The sequence below is a fragment of the Carassius auratus genome, linkage group LG28B (assembly GCF_003368295.1).
Source record: "Carassius auratus strain Wakin linkage group LG28B, ASM336829v1, whole genome shotgun sequence".
NCBI classification, from domain to species: Eukaryota; Metazoa; Chordata; class Actinopteri; order Cypriniformes; family Cyprinidae; genus Carassius; species Carassius auratus.
The window spans coordinates 1276708-1295365 of NC_039293.1; the positions used below are offsets into that span (position 1 = coordinate 1276708).

The 18658-nt window shown below is 36.6% G+C and overlaps 3 protein-coding genes across 3 annotated transcripts; 1 reads left to right on the forward strand and 2 right to left on the reverse strand.

Annotated features, from left to right (window-relative positions):
* Positions 1–184: 184 nt before the first annotated feature.
* On the reverse strand, positions 185–5483 carry LOC113067673 (zinc-binding protein A33-like). Its single transcript, XM_026240064.1, has 6 exons — positions 4418–5483; positions 2487–2582; positions 2174–2404; positions 2073–2095; positions 1627–1745; positions 185–977 (listed from the first exon to the last, which is right to left on the reverse strand). The coding sequence occupies exons 1-6, from the start codon at positions 4814–4816 to the stop codon at positions 448–450; spliced, it is 1398 nt and encodes a 465-aa protein (XP_026095849.1). The 5' UTR covers positions 4817–5483; the 3' UTR covers positions 185–447.
* An 879-nt stretch (positions 5484–6362) lies between these two features.
* LOC113067674 (tubulin beta-4B chain-like) lies at positions 6363–10598 on the forward strand. The gene is made up of 4 exons (XM_026240066.1): positions 6363–6633; positions 7728–7836; positions 8574–8684; positions 9219–10598. The coding sequence occupies exons 1-4, from the start codon at positions 6577–6579 to the stop codon at positions 10274–10276; spliced, it is 1335 nt and encodes a 444-aa protein (XP_026095851.1). The 5' UTR covers positions 6363–6576; the 3' UTR covers positions 10277–10598.
* Positions 10599–11794: 1196 nt separating this feature from the next.
* On the reverse strand, positions 11795–18048 carry LOC113067675 (protein crumbs homolog 3-like). Its single transcript, XM_026240067.1, has 4 exons — positions 17699–18048; positions 16620–16821; positions 14148–14191; positions 11795–13327 (listed from the first exon to the last, which is right to left on the reverse strand). The coding sequence occupies exons 2-4, from the start codon at positions 16690–16692 to the stop codon at positions 13118–13120; spliced, it is 327 nt and encodes a 108-aa protein (XP_026095852.1). The 5' UTR covers positions 16693–16821; positions 17699–18048; the 3' UTR covers positions 11795–13117.
* Positions 18049–18658: the final 610 nt, after the last annotated feature.

Consider the following 18658-nt stretch of genomic DNA (forward strand, 5'->3'; position numbering starts at 1 on the left):
GGGGAAATATCATTATCAAACAAATGTTTTTCTCACACTCAGAACAAACGTTTGGCAGCAGCGAGGGGGAAAAAAATGGAAGCCGTTAGTTTTGTCAGTTTTGTAAATCAGTGTACCATCAAAAAGATTTTGAAATTTATATTTTAAGGTAAAAATAAAATAAATAAACAAAACCACATATGTTGATTTAAAGCTTAAGTGTTTATTCACAAGAAAAAATTATAATTTGTTGTCGAGCTGTTGTCATGTGCACAATTTATAAATTGTTTCATACTGTGTGTATGTACAGTAATGACAAACAGCAAATGAGAGAAGATTCAGAAACTGCACTTGCCTGAATGTTTATTAGCAGTAAAGATCTGCTTGCTCAGGCACATTAAGATAACTGCCTATGGCTACTTTGCACAATGAACTCTATGATTAACTATAAATCACTTTAAGCATCTTTCACGTAGACACCAACACAGGCTTGGAGAGAATACGCAAAGGATGTTTACTTTGTGTGTAGAAGTACGGCAATAACTTCTCCGTAAAGACATGTTTGAAAGTGTATATCATTTCTTGACGTGATGGGTTTGAAAAAACCACCTCCCCTCTGTCCCAGTTCAGCTGGACCAAGACCCTCTGCAGTTTCTCCTCCACTTTTATAGCAGTTGGGGGTGATGCCATAGCCCTGTATTGCCCATCCCGTAGACAGATGGTCCAGAAGCCATTCTCTGGTCTGGCAGGCACTTCCTGATCTCGCTTCACACGCTCACTGGCCAAGCCCAGGATCCAGTCCTCATTGTCACCAACCTCGATCTCCCAGCTGTGGCTCGCAGAGCTGAATGCAGCACAGCCCAGCACCTCTGCGCTGATGTGGAAGCGCTCAGGGTTACTGGGGAGAACTTGGTTTGGGGTGCTATAGCGGAGAGTGGTCAGGTCGTCTGACAGCATCAAGCAAGGGTGGGCTGTGTTTGGGTCCAGAATTATTGGACCTGATGAACAAAGACAGACATTATAAACATATACAAAATGTTTGTGAGGTAGCCTATAACACATGTTGATAACTGATAACTTTAATCACTAGTCAGCCATTTTTACATCACATAACAAGTCCCATATTATTGCATGATTTCAGTTGTAAAATAAATGATTTGTGGGTATTTATACATCCATTTGTGTAAGGTTACATTTGTACTGTCCTCAGGAAAAGGTACAAAAGCTGACACTGGGGCAGTAGCCTTTCAAAGGTTATACTTTTGTACCTCATTTACTCCTATAAGAGGTGCATACTGGTACCTTAAAGGTTACTTAACCTTTTAATTAATACTTTTACAACCCCAGTTTCTCTCTAGTGTTGTTGACATTATCAAAACCAGGATTTAGCTGTTTGTGAAACTGGATAATCATATACTACTAATACACTTCAATCAGAGTTTTATGTTATTTACATTTAAAAGTAGTTTGGGATGAAATCATTTGAATAAACGTTGATATGCCAAAAATCCAATATACAGCATGCAGTACATCAGCATTAATTACAGTACCTATACAAAAATAATACATTAACCCTCTGAAATATTAAAGTTAAAATGTAGGCTATTCTTATCAATGTTCTTTCTGTACATAAAAAGACATACTTACTGTAAGGTGCAACTGCCTGCATCTTCTCCCAGACCTTGTACTTTAGATTCCCAAGGTGCTTAGATTCGTTCAACAAAAATCCTGACATGCCTTCTGGGTCCTGAAAGGTAGTCCATGTTCTGCAAACATTTTTTGTTTTGTTTTATTTTGTTTTGAGCACTGGTTTTGCTTTAGAATTACCATTTTGCCATGCCAACGTTTGAAGCAAAATATTTTATCACATAGAAGTATCAGTTCTTAAAAACTGAGCTGATGTCAGTTCAGTCATATATGTAATAAGTTGTAAACTGATTATAGTGGAGCAAATATCATCCCAAATGGAAAACTTTCATGTGTGACACTGACACTGCGAACTACGTTTAGATTGCGATCCACCAGTTAAGAACCACTAGATTAGAAGCAACAGATAACAAAAAGAAATAAAAGAAAGTCATAGGCGCACTTACCCGTCTATGATAGCTTTGAAGTTCTGTAAAAGATGAACACAAATGACTTACTCAGTGAATGAATAAGAAGGTGTTATTGCAGCAGATGTCAATCTTCTCACCTGCAGCAATGTTAAATCCTCAGCGTTTATGGTTTGCTCCATCATCCTGACCATATCTGTAAGAGACAGTATCTTCCGAGCGTTATCATCATCTCTGTTCTTCACTGCCGCAACCCTGCGCTCTTCCTCCTCTTTCAGTGCTGATAATCTGCGCTCTTCCTCCTCGTAAAGAAACTGATGGAGCTTGAGAAACTCATCCTTCATTTGTCTCTCAACCCGCTTGGCCTGATGCTAAGATAAATAATTGATATTTAAGAAATACTACGGACTGACCTTTTGACAAAAGCAATAACGGATTAAATGTAATATTAACCTTAATGTGCTCCAAAGTAATAGCTGAAGATTGTCTTGTTTTACTGAATATCTCCTGCTTAAATTGCAGAACCTTCATGGCAGCAATCATTTTATCCTGCAAATAAAATATTGTTTAAATACTGTGTAAAACCACAGATACATGTACATTCCTCAATGTGTGTAAAACAGTGCTTCAGGTAAGAGAGTTTGATTTGGGTATCGGCATCAGAAGTGTCTATCACACAGTAAATATTTAATTAAATTAATAATGAATTAAATTAATCAAAAAAGAAACCAGGGTTATAATAGTTAACATATACTAGAGCTAAAAAAATTTTTTACTTGAAATAAAATAAACTTTGACTGAAATGAATTATTGTTATTATTTTATGTTTCATTTTTCCAATTATTATTATATTATTTTATGTCTTTTCTTTAGAAAACCTATCATTTGCATGCATTTTTAAGCATTGTGGTTGAAAGTTATTTTATAAGTTTTTTAAGTTATTTTTTGCTAAAATGCAATGAGCTGTAAAAGGGAATTTTTCTGTTTGAGACAGAAAAGTGTGCACACGTGAAGATGGCACTCATTAGAGTGTGGAAGTATTAAACAGATTAAGTTTTGCCACTTTATACGCCTTAAACGGTTAAATACATACTTGGATAAACACCATAATTTAGATCTTAGATCTGAAAACAAACAGCTGTGAAAGAAAATGTAGAACAGTATATTTCTATCAGGGAAGCTCTTAAAGTGACAGCAGTCTATTATTCCTGCTTTAATAAGAAATATATATTTAATTTACACAATGAAGAATATGCAGTGTTTTTTTTTTTTTTACTTTATTACTTCATGCAATGTATGTAGCATTTCTTATTTGTTCTACTGTAGTTTTTGTTGTTTGTTTATTTTTATAATTTAAGGAGAGTTTTAGCTTTTTTGTGATATGGTATCAATTTTTTATATTCTAAGTACCTTATTTTAAACAAAAATAAATCTATTGTGATATATATCGTAACTGTGAAAAAGAAATTACTCATATATAAATTAGACAGATTTTAGTCTTATCATCTGTTTGTATATATATATATATATATATATATATATATATATATATATATATATATATATATATATATGTTTGTTTGTTCCTAAAAAAAAAAATAGTTGAAAAATTTTTTTTATTAAATCTTTAGCTAAAATTTAAATGCAAAAGGAAAATAAAAACTAACCCAACATATAACAGAAAAAACTATAATAGTATCTATTATAGTATTTATCTACTATCTATGTCTATTATTAGTATTTAGTATGATACTAAAAAAAACACTTGATCTTAAAAACTTGATAAATCATATCATGTTTTTTTTTATGGGAGGAGGGCATTTACCATAACCTGTCCATGCTGTCACTAGCTAATTTGTCTGCTTCTACCAAAACAGTTTGTTTGGATGCACACCTTTTTATGCTAACACAAAAAAAGATTTGGTAAGTATTTTCTCTTCACTTTTAAAAGCTAATATGTTTCATTATTGTTCTATTCAAACTATGCATGATAAACTGTATTTGCATTTAACATTGTTTTCTTCAGAAAAAGACCTATACCCTATGAAAGCCTCTCTCTTTTTTTCCTGCACAAATTCCTCTCTCCAGCATTGCCCAAATCCAACTGTCCAAGTACACTCTGAAAGATTAATGTCACATTTTGGATGGAGCTGATCACATTTTCCCAGTATACAATAGGACGCATATGCCACAATGAAAACTTGGAGGGGAATGCAGAAGGTGTTGTTTGAAAGCCTGCCATGATCTTTTTGGCTGAACACTGTGTTAATGTCAAAGCGAACTTGAGAAACAGCATTCTTGTGCCCTGCCGCTGTAAATCAGTGACAGAGAGCAACACAATGTAACACAGTTTGTCAAGACAATGTGGCACTGTCAAACTCTACCTTACAGTCCAGAGCTGCCTCTTCCGTGGGAGAGCAGTCGTGACCTTTGTGCATTTTTGAGGCTTGGCACACCACGCAGATGGGCTCCCGATCCACCAAACAGAAGAGTTTGAGCTTTTCTCCATGTCTCCAGCACAGGGTGTTTGATCCAGATGTGCTGCTCTGGCCTCTTCCCAGCAGAAATGCTTCACACAGGTTTTTGAGGGCCCTGTTTGAAGCAGGGCTTTTCTTGGAGGCTCTTCTCCTGCAGACGGGGCAGCTACGAATGACCGCTCTCTCCCAGCAGCGCTCCAGACAGCTCCTGCAGAAACTGTGGCTGCACGGCAAAAGCACTGGATCCTGGAAGATCTCGCAGCACACGGGACAGGAGAGGTCCTCTTCGGGAAGGTTTGCAGACATGTCCTCCCGCAGGTACTGGGGTTTTAAGAGGAGGGGTGGTAGTCTGGGTTAAACATCGCTCCTGAAGCTGTTTTTGAGTTTACAGGTGTTTGTTCTCGCTCCGCTGGTTTCGTGGAGCTCAGTCTGTCTTGACATGCATCAGTAGAGAAGGAGGAGTCCGAGCACACTGAACTAGTAAAACTAGTCAAGTGTTGAAGGATGTTGAAACTACCGATGGTAGTTGATCCTTATCATTTAGCGTGTTTCCGCATTCTGATTTGAGTAGTAGATGTGGTTTCTTCCCATACATCACATTAAATGCATTATTCATAGATAATGTGTATAAATGTACATATTGTGACATAAACACATGCAAATCTCATTACTGTAATGCAAAACAATAATTCTACCTGTTTACACTGTGATTGTGTAATCTTCACATATCATGGTAGTTTTGGTGTTGTATGTTTAATTTATGTTAATTAAAATTATAACAGGAATTCATCTATTTAATGCCATTAAAGTACTGTAACGACAGTTAAATAAAATGCATTTAGCCTGGGCTAAAAGGCAAAAACTGTCCCACCCTGTTTATGTATTCATTTATTCTGTAAATTATGGTGAATTGAAGTTGAATATCTGTATCGGTTTTGTTGAATGAATGGCTATGAAATTGCAGAAATGTAAATATAATAAAAATGTATTAAAATTTAATGTTTATCAATGTGGCTTTGTGTGTATGTGTGTGTGAGTGTGTGTGCGTGTGTGTGTGTGTGTTCTGAGAAATTTACTAGAAATATTTTCAGTATATTATACCAATAACCGGCCAAATATTTCTGATTTCAGCTATATGTTTATGATGATCTTGTGAATCATTTACAGCTACTTATAGGCATAATTTTAATTTGTTTGTTCGTTTGTTTGGAGATTTTATTAGTATTGTAGATTTTAAATAAGCATTTAATATATATAGTATTAGATAAATAGTATTTTTGACCTAAAAGAATGACATTGCATTTGAATATTTTTTTAATGCAATATAAATAAACAATAATAAAAACCCAATACAAATTATACATTCAAAAGTACTTATCAACACTAGTCATATGAAAAATTATTTTTTTTAAATTCCAGACTCCAGGCATTTAGTCCCTAGCTGATTTCTGACACTGGTTCGAACAGAATGGAACCTACAAGTTTTTTTCTAATGGTTACATATGGCCACGTATATCCCCAAACTGACTTCTTATAATTGATTATCAAGAACATTGGCCATTAATCTGTTAAAGTGTAAATCTAAAGCAGGATATATTAGGAGTTCAGGGCTAAAACATCATTTAAAAAATCACAGTATGGACCAGATATTGACTAATAATTTAGTATCAGTCACCAATCCATCTCTGTTGTGGTCCTGCTCTAGTGAATCCAACTACAAACCCCATGGTAGTACCATAGTAGTTGATTGCTGTAATGAGAAGCCATTCTCCATTCCCTTTGCAATATTTTTCAGACATAGCTTTATAGTCAGTGGTCCTTGGAGAGTGCAGCATCCTATCCGGTGTCTCCACGAGCTCAAGGTCCTCCTTCTCTCCTCCGGTCTTGGTTACCATGGCGATGACGTCATCTTGCACCACACGCTCAGCCCAGTGACGTAGTTCAGAGGCGGGCGTTAATCTCCGAGCCTCAGAGACGCGCAGAAAAAACAGCAGCTCCTCCGTTAGCGTGCGCCACAAGACAGCCCTCGACTCCTGCATCCCCGCCATTGAGCTTCCTGCAGCACCATGCGCGAGATTGTGCACCTGCAAGCTGGCCAGTGCGGCAACCAGATCGGAGCCAAGGTAAAAAGAACGTTGAATTTGGGGAACGGATGTCTGAGATTTGAATTTGCACGCCATGTCCTCCGAGACCACTATCCGGCCCTTTAAAGAATCTTCTAGAAATGCATTGGAGTCAGGTTAGATTCCTTCTGCAGCTTTTGTCAGCTGCATGCACGATTCAAACTCGGATTTTTCTATTTTGGAGATGGAGACAGCCGGTGCATTGAGTGCAGATATGTGCTTTCATTGGGCGTGGAAACGTCTCATCCATTGGACGATTGAGAATGAATAAATTAAAAGTACCTTTTTTCTCTCCATCTTTTTCTTGTGGTAATCATGCAATTATGGCACATTTATTGCAGTTAGACCTTATTTATAGCTACTTTCAGGGTAATACATTCTGATAGTTATGAGACTGAATCGTTGAAATTGGTTCCTCCTGTGCCTATCTACTGGAATGACCTACTTTACGTTTAATTAGCATACGGGAATAAACTATTCAACTTTTCGTTTTAATATTTAGCATCTATATAAAAATGCATTACAAATGCAGGCTATATAATAGTTACGTATGCATCCGAGTTTAGACTACATTTGGTTAATCGCTTAAAGAAAATAACATCACATTCCTCGCATTCATTGGAATCTGTAAAATGTGCATAGGCTAATCCTCAAGATTCGAAATATAAGTTAGAGAAACATTCTTTAAAACAAGTATAAAAAATGTAAACTGTGAATAATATAATCGAATTATTTTCGTTGCATTTTATTATTTGCTCAGCATTGTTGATTTTGATCCTACATGAAATTGTAACTACATATTTGACATTTAATTATTTGACATAATGATTTTATTTTTATTTTATTTCAAAACGATTTTATTTCAATCTTCGTTTTTTTTCTGTCTCCGTCTGCCCCTCCCTCTCTCTGGCCTCCGCCCTGTGCGCTCTCTCTCTCTCTCTCTCTCTCTCTCTCTCTCTCTCTCGCTCTCTCTCGCTCTCTCTCTCTCTCTCTCTCTCTCTCTCTCTCGCTCTCTCTCTCTCTCTCTCTCTCTCGCTCTCTCTCGCTCTCTCTCTCTCTCTCTCTCTCTCTCTCTCTCGCTCTCTCTCTCTCAGTTCTGGGAGGTGATCAGCGATGAGCACGGTATTGATCCAACCGGAACATATCATGGAGACAGCGACCTGCAGCTAGACAGGATCAGTGTTTACTACAATGAAGCCACAGGTATTTTTTTTTTTTTTTTTATATCATGAAGTTTGCATAAGCAATAATTGTCAGCAACTTTATGCAATATTGAAATTAATATAATATTTGGTGGCAACATAAATGTATAGTGGAAAAGGTATAAGGCAACATTGCATTTCTGGGATGTAAAAGCAGTGTTTTTATGGCTAAAAATCTAAATATATAAACTAACTAAAATAAGATTAACTAAAAAGACAAAAGTTAATAAATTACTATAAATTAATCTCAATTTATAAAAATAAATAAGCTTATTCAAAATCATTACTAGTATATTAAAAAAAATATACTAGTATACAAATAATTATAAAATAACACTGAAAAAAGTGGAAATTAAGTTTTCAGATTTAAATTTCTGTGACAATCATTTTTAATTATACTTATACTTATAATTACTATAATTATTTCATAGTCACTAATGAAAGGTAAGCATAATTGTCACATTGTAAATTCCTTTGCACTAAAGAAAAGCCAAGCAGATACTCTTTGAATCATCCTCAAATCATGTTGGATTGGATAACATGATAATTTGATCACCAGGGACTTCACACAGCTCGAGTGCTGCTATAATCACAGCAAAAAGATGACACAAAAACCATTGATTCAAATTTCCAAAATTCATTGTCAAAAATCATGCTGCTTTGTATAGATTTTAGTTAAGCAAAGTGTGAAACAAATGTCTGGTTAGTATGACCTACTGTACCCATCTTTTTGTTTAGGTGGGAAGTATGTTCCCCGTGCCATCTTGGTGGATCTGGAGCCTGGCACAATGGATTCAGTTCGTTCTGGACCCTTTGGACAGATATTTAGACCTGACAACTTTGTGTTTGGTAAGCTAATAATTTCTCAATTTATTTATTTATTTTTTGTTATTTCCACCATGTGCTGCTACAGTATAATTTTTCACACTTCGTAGGTACAGTATGAATCCACACTGACAGCAATTAAATGTGGTCTTCTGTTGGGTGCTAGAAGGAGTTCAAATTTGACATGGTGGATTTCAAAATGTAACTTTATCAAACTTTATATATACAAAATGGTGCACTCATATTATGAATGGGAGAAAATTCAACAAAGAATATGGTGCAATAAGTCCTGTTAATAAAGTCATCTGCTGTTAAGCTCTGTTGGCGCGTTGGCTTTACCAACCTGAAATCTTTTTTTAATGCTGTTTACCAAATTAAATTAAATGGCATTTGTGGGCCAACATGTGCAAGATATTGCTGCTTATTTGAATTATGTGACGCAAATGCAATTTTGGCCAATTTTCGAGATTTCTGGATCTCAGGCATGAAGATGTACCAAATATGGCCACCACACTTTCTTTGAACGGGACTTTCAACGTAAAATTGTAATGATTGCAGGTCAGAGTGGTGCTGGAAACAACTGGGCCAAAGGTCACTACACAGAAGGAGCAGAGCTGGTGGACTCAGTACTGGATGTTGTTCGTAAGGAAGCAGAAAGCTGCGACTGCCTGCAAGGCTTCCAGCTCACCCACTCTCTCGGTGGAGGCACTGGCTCTGGCATGGGCACCCTCCTCATCAGCAAGATCCGTGAAGAGTATCCCGACCGCATCATGAACACCTTCAGCGTGGTGCCTTCACCCAAGGTGTCCGACACCGTGGTGGAGCCCTACAATGCCACGCTGTCCGTCCACCAGCTGGTTGAGAACACAGACGAGACCTACTGCATCGACAACGAGGCTCTCTACGACATCTGCTTCCGCACTCTCAAACTCACCACACCAACGTACGGTGACCTCAACCACCTCGTCTCGGCCACCATGAGTGGCGTCACCACCTGCCTCCGCTTCCCCGGCCAGCTCAACGCTGACCTTCGCAAACTGGCCGTCAACATGGTGCCCTTCCCACGCCTGCACTTCTTCATGCCCGGCTTCGCTCCCCTCACCAGCCGAGGCAGCCAGCAGTACCGTGCTCTCTCCGTTCCTGAGCTCACTCAGCAGATGTTTGATGCCAAGAACATGATGGCCGCCTGCGACCCCCGTCACGGCCGCTACTTGACTGTAGCCGCCGTCTTCCGTGGACGCATGTCCATGAAGGAGGTGGACGAGCAGATGCTGAACGTCCAGAACAAGAACAGCAGCTACTTCGTCGAGTGGATCCCCAACAACGTCAAGACCGCCGTGTGCGACATCCCACCCCGCGGGCTCAAGATGGCGGCCACCTTCATCGGCAACAGCACGGCCATCCAGGAGCTGTTCAAGAGAATCTCGGAGCAGTTCACCGCTATGTTCAGGCGCAAGGCTTTCCTTCACTGGTACACCGGCGAGGGCATGGACGAGATGGAGTTCACCGAGGCCGAGAGCAACATGAACGACCTGGTGTCCGAGTACCAGCAGTACCAAGACGCCACCGCCGAAGAGGGCGAGTTTGAAGAGGAGGGCGAGGAGGAGGTCGCCTAAATAGTGACTGCCTGGCGAAATAAGTGTCCCTTCCACTCCATCCATCATATTTCATCCTCACCACAAACCATTGCTCCACAGGACAATGAATGGGTTTTCACATTCAGTATCCATCAAAGACAATCGCCCCACCCCCTCCCCTCTCCAGGGACATTTTGAGGAATTGTAAACTTTTGGTTTGGTTTTGTGTTTCTGAATGCACGCCATCAAAAAACCCTCACATTCAAGTGAAACGCAAGTGATTTTAACTGTGAAGCCTTTGGATCTGTGAACGATGTAACTGGTGTCAGTGTCAATCTGAATAAAGGCTACTACTACATCAGAAATGCTGTTGTTTTTTAATGTCATAGAGGGTTTCATGAATGTTAACTGGTGGATTCTGTGACTTAAATTATTTATAAATATAAGACAAAACTACCTAAAAAAATAGCTAAAACAGCTGACAACCAAAATGTGAGCTGACATATTTCTGATTTTATTTTGTTTCCTCAACAACTGTCATTTTTATTTATGAACCATGGTTCTTGTGGTCTTGGAAAACCTGGATATATAAGGGATTTTTTTTTTTCTAGTAATGTGAAGCTCTAAGATATTTAATCGGGTGAAAATTACAAACAACTAGAAAAGTAATACTTTCATTATTCTTCAAAATTAATTATAATTATTTAATTATGAAATATATTGCCACTATAAGGCCACTTTTTGGGGCATTTGAATATTGTCTTTGTCAGTATTTGGGGCCCTGTAGTCAAAAACACTCAATTGAGAATTAATTAATTTTGTTATTAATTTCCTGATATTATCACTTCAAATGCACAGTATGCACACCGTACACTAGAGAGCAGTGTTGCTGAAAACAATATCAGCATGCTTTTCTTAGATCGTCATCACAATAAGCTCTTGCGTGGTTCTTGGTAAGCAAATTTGTGAGACACCCTTAAGCAATGCGGTCGAACGCTTCCTAAGAAAGACGCTCCTACACGCGCACCCAGATATTATTGTAGTGTCAGCACTCAGGACGTTTATGTAATGCCATAAAATTTCAAAGTAGCCAACACCTATCCAGCTACAAATTTCAGCAGATGTTTGTGGGTTGGGATAAAGGTCTTATTTAACACCTTATATTCCAACACAGAAGTAAGCTATTCTGTGAATGTGCAAGACGTCTGATTCATTAGCTGCTAGTCAAATAACTAGAAGAAAAACAATAAACAGTAATAAACCAAGGTTGGTACAATTACGAAATAAAATAGTAAACACTATAAAAATGTTTTGAAAAAAAAAAAATGTACACGATAAATATACATCCGATGATGCGGTTCATTTATAAATGTGTATGACCTTTCATGCTGTGGAAATACGGAATAATAATTCTGTGGAATAACAGAAGACAAACCACGCATAGCTGTGATAAATTCCACAATATAGAATAGAGTATAATAGGGCACGTTGTGTAGACTAACCTTCTATTGTAGCCTATTACAGACTGAATCTTCAGAGGAAGAATAACACTTAATTAATAAGCTTAATAAAATAATGTTTTAATGTAAATTTGTGTTGTTTATCATGGAACAATCTTTTTATAAAAGCAAAGGCATGCTGAGTCCCTGCTGTGTTGTAAATATAGTAACTCCACTGAGCGTTGTGCCTATAGCAAAACCCATTAGCAGTGATTATATTCACAATATAGCATGGCAATTGCCTTTTAATCGTATATTTAAAAACATGATTTAGCAAATGAAAAAATTTGTAAAGGCACTCCATTGCATTGCATAATGCATGAAATATTTGAGTGTAAACATCCATGCTATGATAAAAGAATCCAAAATGATTCCAAATAGAATCCATTGTTGCACTGATCAAATTTCTGGACAATTAATATTAGATTAAATTATAATATATATATATATATAAAGAAACATTACTGAGGTAAATCTAGACAAATACAGCTATTGAAATGATTTGTAAAAAGTGGTTTCAACAAACATAGTAGATATGAGTTTATGAACATCCTATATCATAAACAATTTGATTTGAATAAATACTTAAAGATGTAGTGTGCATAATCTAGTGCCAACAAACATATATTAATAAAACTGATGACTAATTTAAATAATATAAAAAAAAAGGTTTAAGGTTTCAAATGCAGCCAGCTTCCATTATTAAGTCAAACAGATTGTCACGCCCTCAGATTCACACCATTGGTTGAGCTGATGCTGCTAAAGGGATGGTTCACCCAAAAATGTTCATTTTCATAATGATTTTGTCACCAAACAGTTGAAAGTTGCCCTTAACTTAAATAGTAAACTGTTTGGTTATACCAACATTTTTTGAAATACCTTCTTCTCTGCTCAACAAAAGAAACACGTTTTTAACAACTTAAGGGTGAGTAAATTATGACAGAATGGTATTTTTTTAGTGAACTATCCCTTTAAGTCTGGCCAATTTTGAATGCAAAGCAGACTGTACTGTTTTGTGCCACTAGGGGTGCAGATATTACACACTTCACTACTAAAAATGGAGACTACAAACATCAGCATTGGTATGTGGAAAGCAACCATTAAAACAGGGAACATAACCTAAAATGAAGTATTCAGAGAAAAGCTACCAGTCTAAAATGGCATGAAATGCTAGATGATCTGTTCTGTGAAATATGTGGCTTTTTGGAGAGAGGATCTGTTCCTTCAAGTTTCTTCCAAGTAGTCAGACTCGCTTTATTTTTTCCAAAACATAGTTGTGCCTTATGCCTTCAGAAACGGTTCTTAGTTAATGTTTATCTGTTTAACCGTTTTGGAATTGAGTCACTATTATCAAGCGCTGCTGGTTAGTCATAAACCAGTGTTAGATCAGTCTCTCCTCCTTGGGTAATTTCAGAGCGTCAGGCGTCTCCACACTACGTGCTCCTGACTGCTCCTCTGCGCTGGGTTGATACGTCCCTTCTGTCTGTCTCTTCTTCTTTACCACGCAGAACAGAAACACCAGAACAGCTGTCAAAATAGCCAGCAGTCCCACGACCACAGTTGGTACTACAATGGCCACGATATTAGGGTCCTGGACAAAGAAAAGTAGGGATGTTATCAACTGGAGCAGTACAACAGAACTGCATAAATAAACCAGACATTGTTATTTGTTTTTATTCCAAGGCAATTCAGAATTGTCCTTAGTTTGACCTGAGGTGACAAACAAGATAATGCTGAATAATATTAATAACACCATATACTTACTATAGGAGTGACATTTGGTTTAGGGTTAGTTGCATGTAATTATGTGTAATTTACTGTTATTAAGGACACTGAAAAATTATGTGTCACCGCATGCAGTAAACATTTCAATTTGAGGATATAGAAAAATGGAATGAAATTAAAAGAAATTCATACTTTTCATTCCCCCAATTAATAATGTGTTCAGTTTTTTTTTTTTTTATCAATTAACCATCACTACTGTTTTCATCACTAATAATATAAGACATGTTACTTGTGCAGCAAATCAGCATATAAAAGCATGATTTCTGAAGGATCATGTGACACTGAAAACTGGAGGAATGATGCTGAAAATTCAGCTTTAACATCACAGGAATAGATTACATTTTAAATTATACCGCAACAGAAAACAAGTTATTTTAAATTGTAATAATATTTCACAAACACACAGTTTTGCTGTATTTTGCAGCCTTGGTGAACATAAGAATTTCTTATTCTCAAATTTGGGAAACTTTGTTTCTTAAAGATCAAACGAAGACTTTATCAGCCAATAGTTGATCAGATATTAAAAAGAGAAATAAACATCTTTTAATTTCTAGACAGAAGATGTGCTTCAGGCTTTTAAGGTGGAGATAAATACTTGACTTCACTTCAGGAGAAATTCTACTCACAGAGCTGGGAGTTGTAGTGTTATTAGGCATTATGTTCATTTCCCCTGCAAAAAGAAAACATTACAATGAGATGACAGCTAATTTTACTAAATATGAATTAAGATCTACAGACCCTAATATGATTTTGGTACTCGTCCTATGGCTCACAGATCTTGCATGGTTCTTTAAAGACAGTGTTGCAGCTCAAAATAGCATGTTTTGGTTCTTTAATATTTTATTTGAGGTGTCGATATCATTTCGAGTCACATCACTGTGCTGTGCAGTGCGCACCTATGTAACAGAGCTCACTACGAAGGCTGTATTTCTGAGAAAAAGAAACAAAGATATGAGAACGAGAGGTAAATGTTAATAAAAGAGGAACCTGAGCTTTTGAATGATGTAATCTGTAATACACCTGCACTGTATTTACAGCAATATTATGAAGCCCGCTACCAAACATTCAGTACGTGTGTATACTTTTTCTTTCTTTTTGTGACTAATTTAAATCATGTTACGTAATTCCATATTAATTTAACTCCCAGTGCAAGTTGAGAAAATACACTTTTAGCATACATCCTTTAAGTTACTTCTGGGAAAAGTGGCTTAGATATTTAATGACTGTTAAACTGTTAATCTACAGTAACAACGTACTCCCTCATATTTTCACACAAAAGCTTAAAGCAATGAACAGCAGTTCACACATATAAACTAAAGGATAATGACCTTTTAGAAAAATAATAAAAATCAACATATCTCCCCTTCCTGTTTCAATAAGCAATACAACAGTAAATAAAGCTGCACTTGTCAGGTAATTACATTGTCTTTAATCATTTTGTGATAATCTGTATATGCATTTTTCTGGTGACATAACATTTTGAATCTTCAACATTATGAATGTTTGGCCTTTCCTAAGAGTAATATAATGACAGTTGCTGAAAGTAGGTTTAATTCATTTTCATAATTTATTGTTTAAATAGTGTGTTTTTATGAATCTGTTCAAAACTGTTCAGGTTTAATTATTTGTTTTTTATCATCAATTCTAAAAATTTGTAGGGATATTTCTATGCCATTTTTCAAGTAGCAAATGTTTTGGACTCCAGTGGTAAGATCTACTCATAATTTTAAATAAATGACTTTATACATCGTTATAATTGACTTTTTGTTTAATATTTAAAAAAGCAAAGTATCGGCTGGTCCGATACTGAGCCTCAGCTCTGTAAGGAACACCAAATCCCTCAGATTATCTCAAAATTTGGCAATTTAGCAAAATCTCGAGTTTGGACTTTGAAGGTCAGAGATCAAAATAATGGTACAAACTGCTGACTTGATTTAAAAACAAATGTAACACTTGCAAACTCATGATAAAAATAAATGTTTAAACGCTATGACAACACACACACGTGGTATAGAGAGATCGAGAGAGAGGGAGGATACATACAAAAAAAAGCAAAAATGTTAATAATTTACAGGAGTAAACAATCACTCAGGGGCAAAAGTGCAAAGATTACTTTAAAGAAGCAAAGAAACTTGCTGCAAGACGAGTCATGAAGCACACCTATTTTTTTTAACCCCACTCATGTATGAATCTCACAAAACATGTTGTATCCCAAAAATGAGATGAAAAATACTAATAAATGATATTTCACACAAATAAGCCTATTTTATGGCCAAGCCTCAAATTCCCATTTTCTTTAAGTCAGCATCAAAGGCTGTACAGCAAACATCAAAATAAAGTGTTTAAGTATACACTCACACTTTAGTTGGGGACCAAGTCTCACTAACTAACTATTAACTACCACTTTTGCCTCAATAAACTCTTAATTCGCTGGTTATTAATAGTTTTTAAGGTATGGTGACAGATTAAGGGATTTAAAATTTGGTTGTGCAGGATAAAGCATTAATAAGCGCTTTAGAAGTACTAATAAACAGCCAATATGCTAGTTACATGCATGCTAATAAACAACTAGTCATTAGTGAGAACTGGAAAGTAAAGCATTACACATAGTATTTCACATTACAGTACTGAGAAATGGATATTTTGCTTTACATTAATGAGAAATTGTGGCTGAAATGTCATGAAAATAATGTCACAGTACAAAAAAAAAAAAAATCTAAGTAATTCCCCTAAAAATTTGTCTATTTTTCAAATAAAATGTTAATTTCTTACATCTTTTTTTGTGATTTTCAAGGTGAAATATGATCTGGGCAAGTTTTATGAGACTGATGGTTTAAGATTGCACCTTTTGTACCATTTTATGATTTTACAACAATACGTTTGTGCAGGAACCTCGACATGCTTGAGCTTGTCTGTTCAAGAAACGGTCCTGTACTAAGTACGAGTTAGAGGAGTGTTCCTTGTCTTTGTGTTCAGATTAATCTGACGCAACTCCACTGAGCTGTTTAAATGCAGTGAGCTTCAACAGTGATTAACAGTCCGGATACTCTCAAAGTTCAGTTTCGGACATGACTACAGAGGTGGAGCGAGTGACTCACCCAGGACCGACACATTCCTGAGAAGCAGCAGCAGCAGAAAACTCCCTGCCAACCTCCCAACCTGCCGTATCATCTCCGGGATGGAGTCAGTCTGCACCCCTACCCTCAACCAGAAGGGGCTGGTGCTCCGGTGGAGCTGAGGTGGTCAATAAATCATGTCCGAGATCAAAGAATTAAAGCAGTCCTATCTGTCTCTAGCGAGCTGCAAAAGAAGAGTAGGAATGTCAGGATCTGAAGTTGCTTCGCTAATTTGATCGTTGGAAATGTTTAAAACAAATAAAATCAGTTATATAACTAAACTACAAGTAAACAGAGATGGACAGTGGTGAAGGATTTTTACTCTGATTTAAAATAAAAAATAAACTCCAGTGTACTTCATGTGCAGGTGTTTTTCTTTTGGAAACCATTTACTTCACAACATCCCAAAGAATAATATTGTATTTTTCACTTCACTTCATTTCATATTAAATATCATTTAATACTTAATTACATTAGAAATCTAGTCCTTTCTTACTTTTACTAAAGCAAAATCATTCAAAGTTTTAAAAGAGTACAAAAAACGATTACATTTTTAAAGTATTAAAGGTATAACGACAACAAGTTGTATTTATGAAATGCAGTGCAGTAAATAGTACAACACTATGCTTTGGAATGTAATGAAATAAAGGTTGTCAGAAGAAATTTACTCGAGTAATGTAAAAAAAATTCTTCACTACTGTCCACCTCTGCCAGTGGGGAACCAGATCATTTAGCTTCCCAATCCTTTTTGATTATGCTCTCCTAAATTACATTTAGGATTTATAGCCTACGTGTCTCCAGATCCACTGATTCATTCCATCGGCCTTGGTGTTTATTCCTGTGCGTTTCAAAGGATTCTGTAAATTCTTTTCTAGTAAAGATTTCTTCAAGATGTGTTTAATACATAACAGCTGACCCTGGCCATATGTAATAGAAAAAGGTATTTACTTTTCGTTTCTAAACCTGTAACCTCTATCTATCCAGTCCACGACATGCTCATTAAGGAAACATTCATCCATATGAGGCACATATACAGAAACAAACTCCTTCAAAACAAATACCTGTATGTATCTTCATAATCCACGATGTTTCCTGAAGAATAGCTTATATGTAGACTGTATATCCCATGGACCTGTCTGTAGCTCGCTTCCGCCTCACCTTACCGGTGAAATGAAGTAACTTACTTCAACCGAAACTATCGCGACACTCCGGCGTCCTGCTCATAATAATAATAATAATAATAATACACTGTCCTTCGAGATCCTGCCCTGCTATCAGTGGTGGTCTTGTGCGGTTTGGTATTTGTTGTTGAGTGAATCCTCGAGCTGGATTCTTCTTCTTCCTAAATTCTCCTCGCTGATCACATGGTTCAGTGTCGTGTTACAACACCTGAGTCCAGCCACTACCTGCGGCGCGAGACATGCACCTGCGCACCGGGGCGATGACTTCACTGACGCACACCAGCACTGGTTTAAATCTCGTGTCATTGCGAATCAGAATATTTTACGAATGTCAAATGGTTTGCATGTGTATCTGACTAATTTGAGGTTTTAAATCGAGGTATTTTTTTTAGCTGTCATTCAAGTTTAAAGAGATTAAAATAATGCAAATGCAAATGTAAATATAAACAATTTAGGTCGCCATGAGTCTGTGTGTATTCAGGTTTGAGTCCCCACCAGGATACATAAATATGTACACACACAAACACACACACACACACACACACACACACACACACACAGAAGGAGTGAGTTATTAATTCCATCAGTTTGTAATGCTCTGTTTGTGTTGTTGCGACCTCCAGTGGTAGCGAATCATGTCCTAATCTTTTTAGTTAAAATTCTTGACATACCAGTTCTGTTAATCCCTTTCCTCATTTTAGGAAAATCATTAACCACTTCGTTACTGTTGATTCGTTGATGACCCACACAGAAAGAAATTACCATTAAACTTTCCCAATAGTCAGTAATAAGTACGAAAACAACTATGAAAATAATATAACATCATCTCATAATTAAAAA

Coding starts and splice junctions, on each gene's coding strand:
- LOC113067675 (XM_026240067.1), bottom strand. CDS start 16,692: ATGATACGGCAGGTTGGGAGGTTGGCAGGGAGTTTTCTGCTGCTGCTG. Junction 14,192..16,619: donor CAGGAATGTGTCGGTCCTGG/GTGAGTCACTCG, acceptor TTCTTTTTGCAG/GGGAAATGAACATAATGCCT. Junction 13,328..14,147: donor ACACTACAACTCCCAGCTCT/GTGAGTAGAATT, acceptor TTCTTTGTCCAG/GACCCTAATATCGTGGCCAT.
- LOC113067674 (XM_026240066.1), top strand. CDS start 6,577: ATGCGCGAGATTGTGCACCTGCAAGCTGGCCAGTGCGGCAACCAGATC. Junction 7,837..8,573: donor TTACTACAATGAAGCCACAG/GTATTTTTTTTT, acceptor CTTTTTGTTTAG/GTGGGAAGTATGTTCCCCGT. Junction 8,685..9,218: donor ACCTGACAACTTTGTGTTTG/GTAAGCTAATAA, acceptor TAATGATTGCAG/GTCAGAGTGGTGCTGGAAAC.
- LOC113067673 (XM_026240064.1), bottom strand. CDS start 4,816: ATGTCTGCAAACCTTCCCGAAGAGGACCTCTCCTGTCCCGTGTGCTGC. Junction 2,405..2,486: donor TTACTTTGGAGCACATTAAG/GTTAATATTACA, acceptor TATTTATCTTAG/CATCAGGCCAAGCGGGTTGA. Junction 978..1,626: donor GCAGGCAGTTGCACCTTACA/GTAAGTATGTCT, acceptor TTTGTTCATCAG/GTCCAATAATTCTGGACCCA.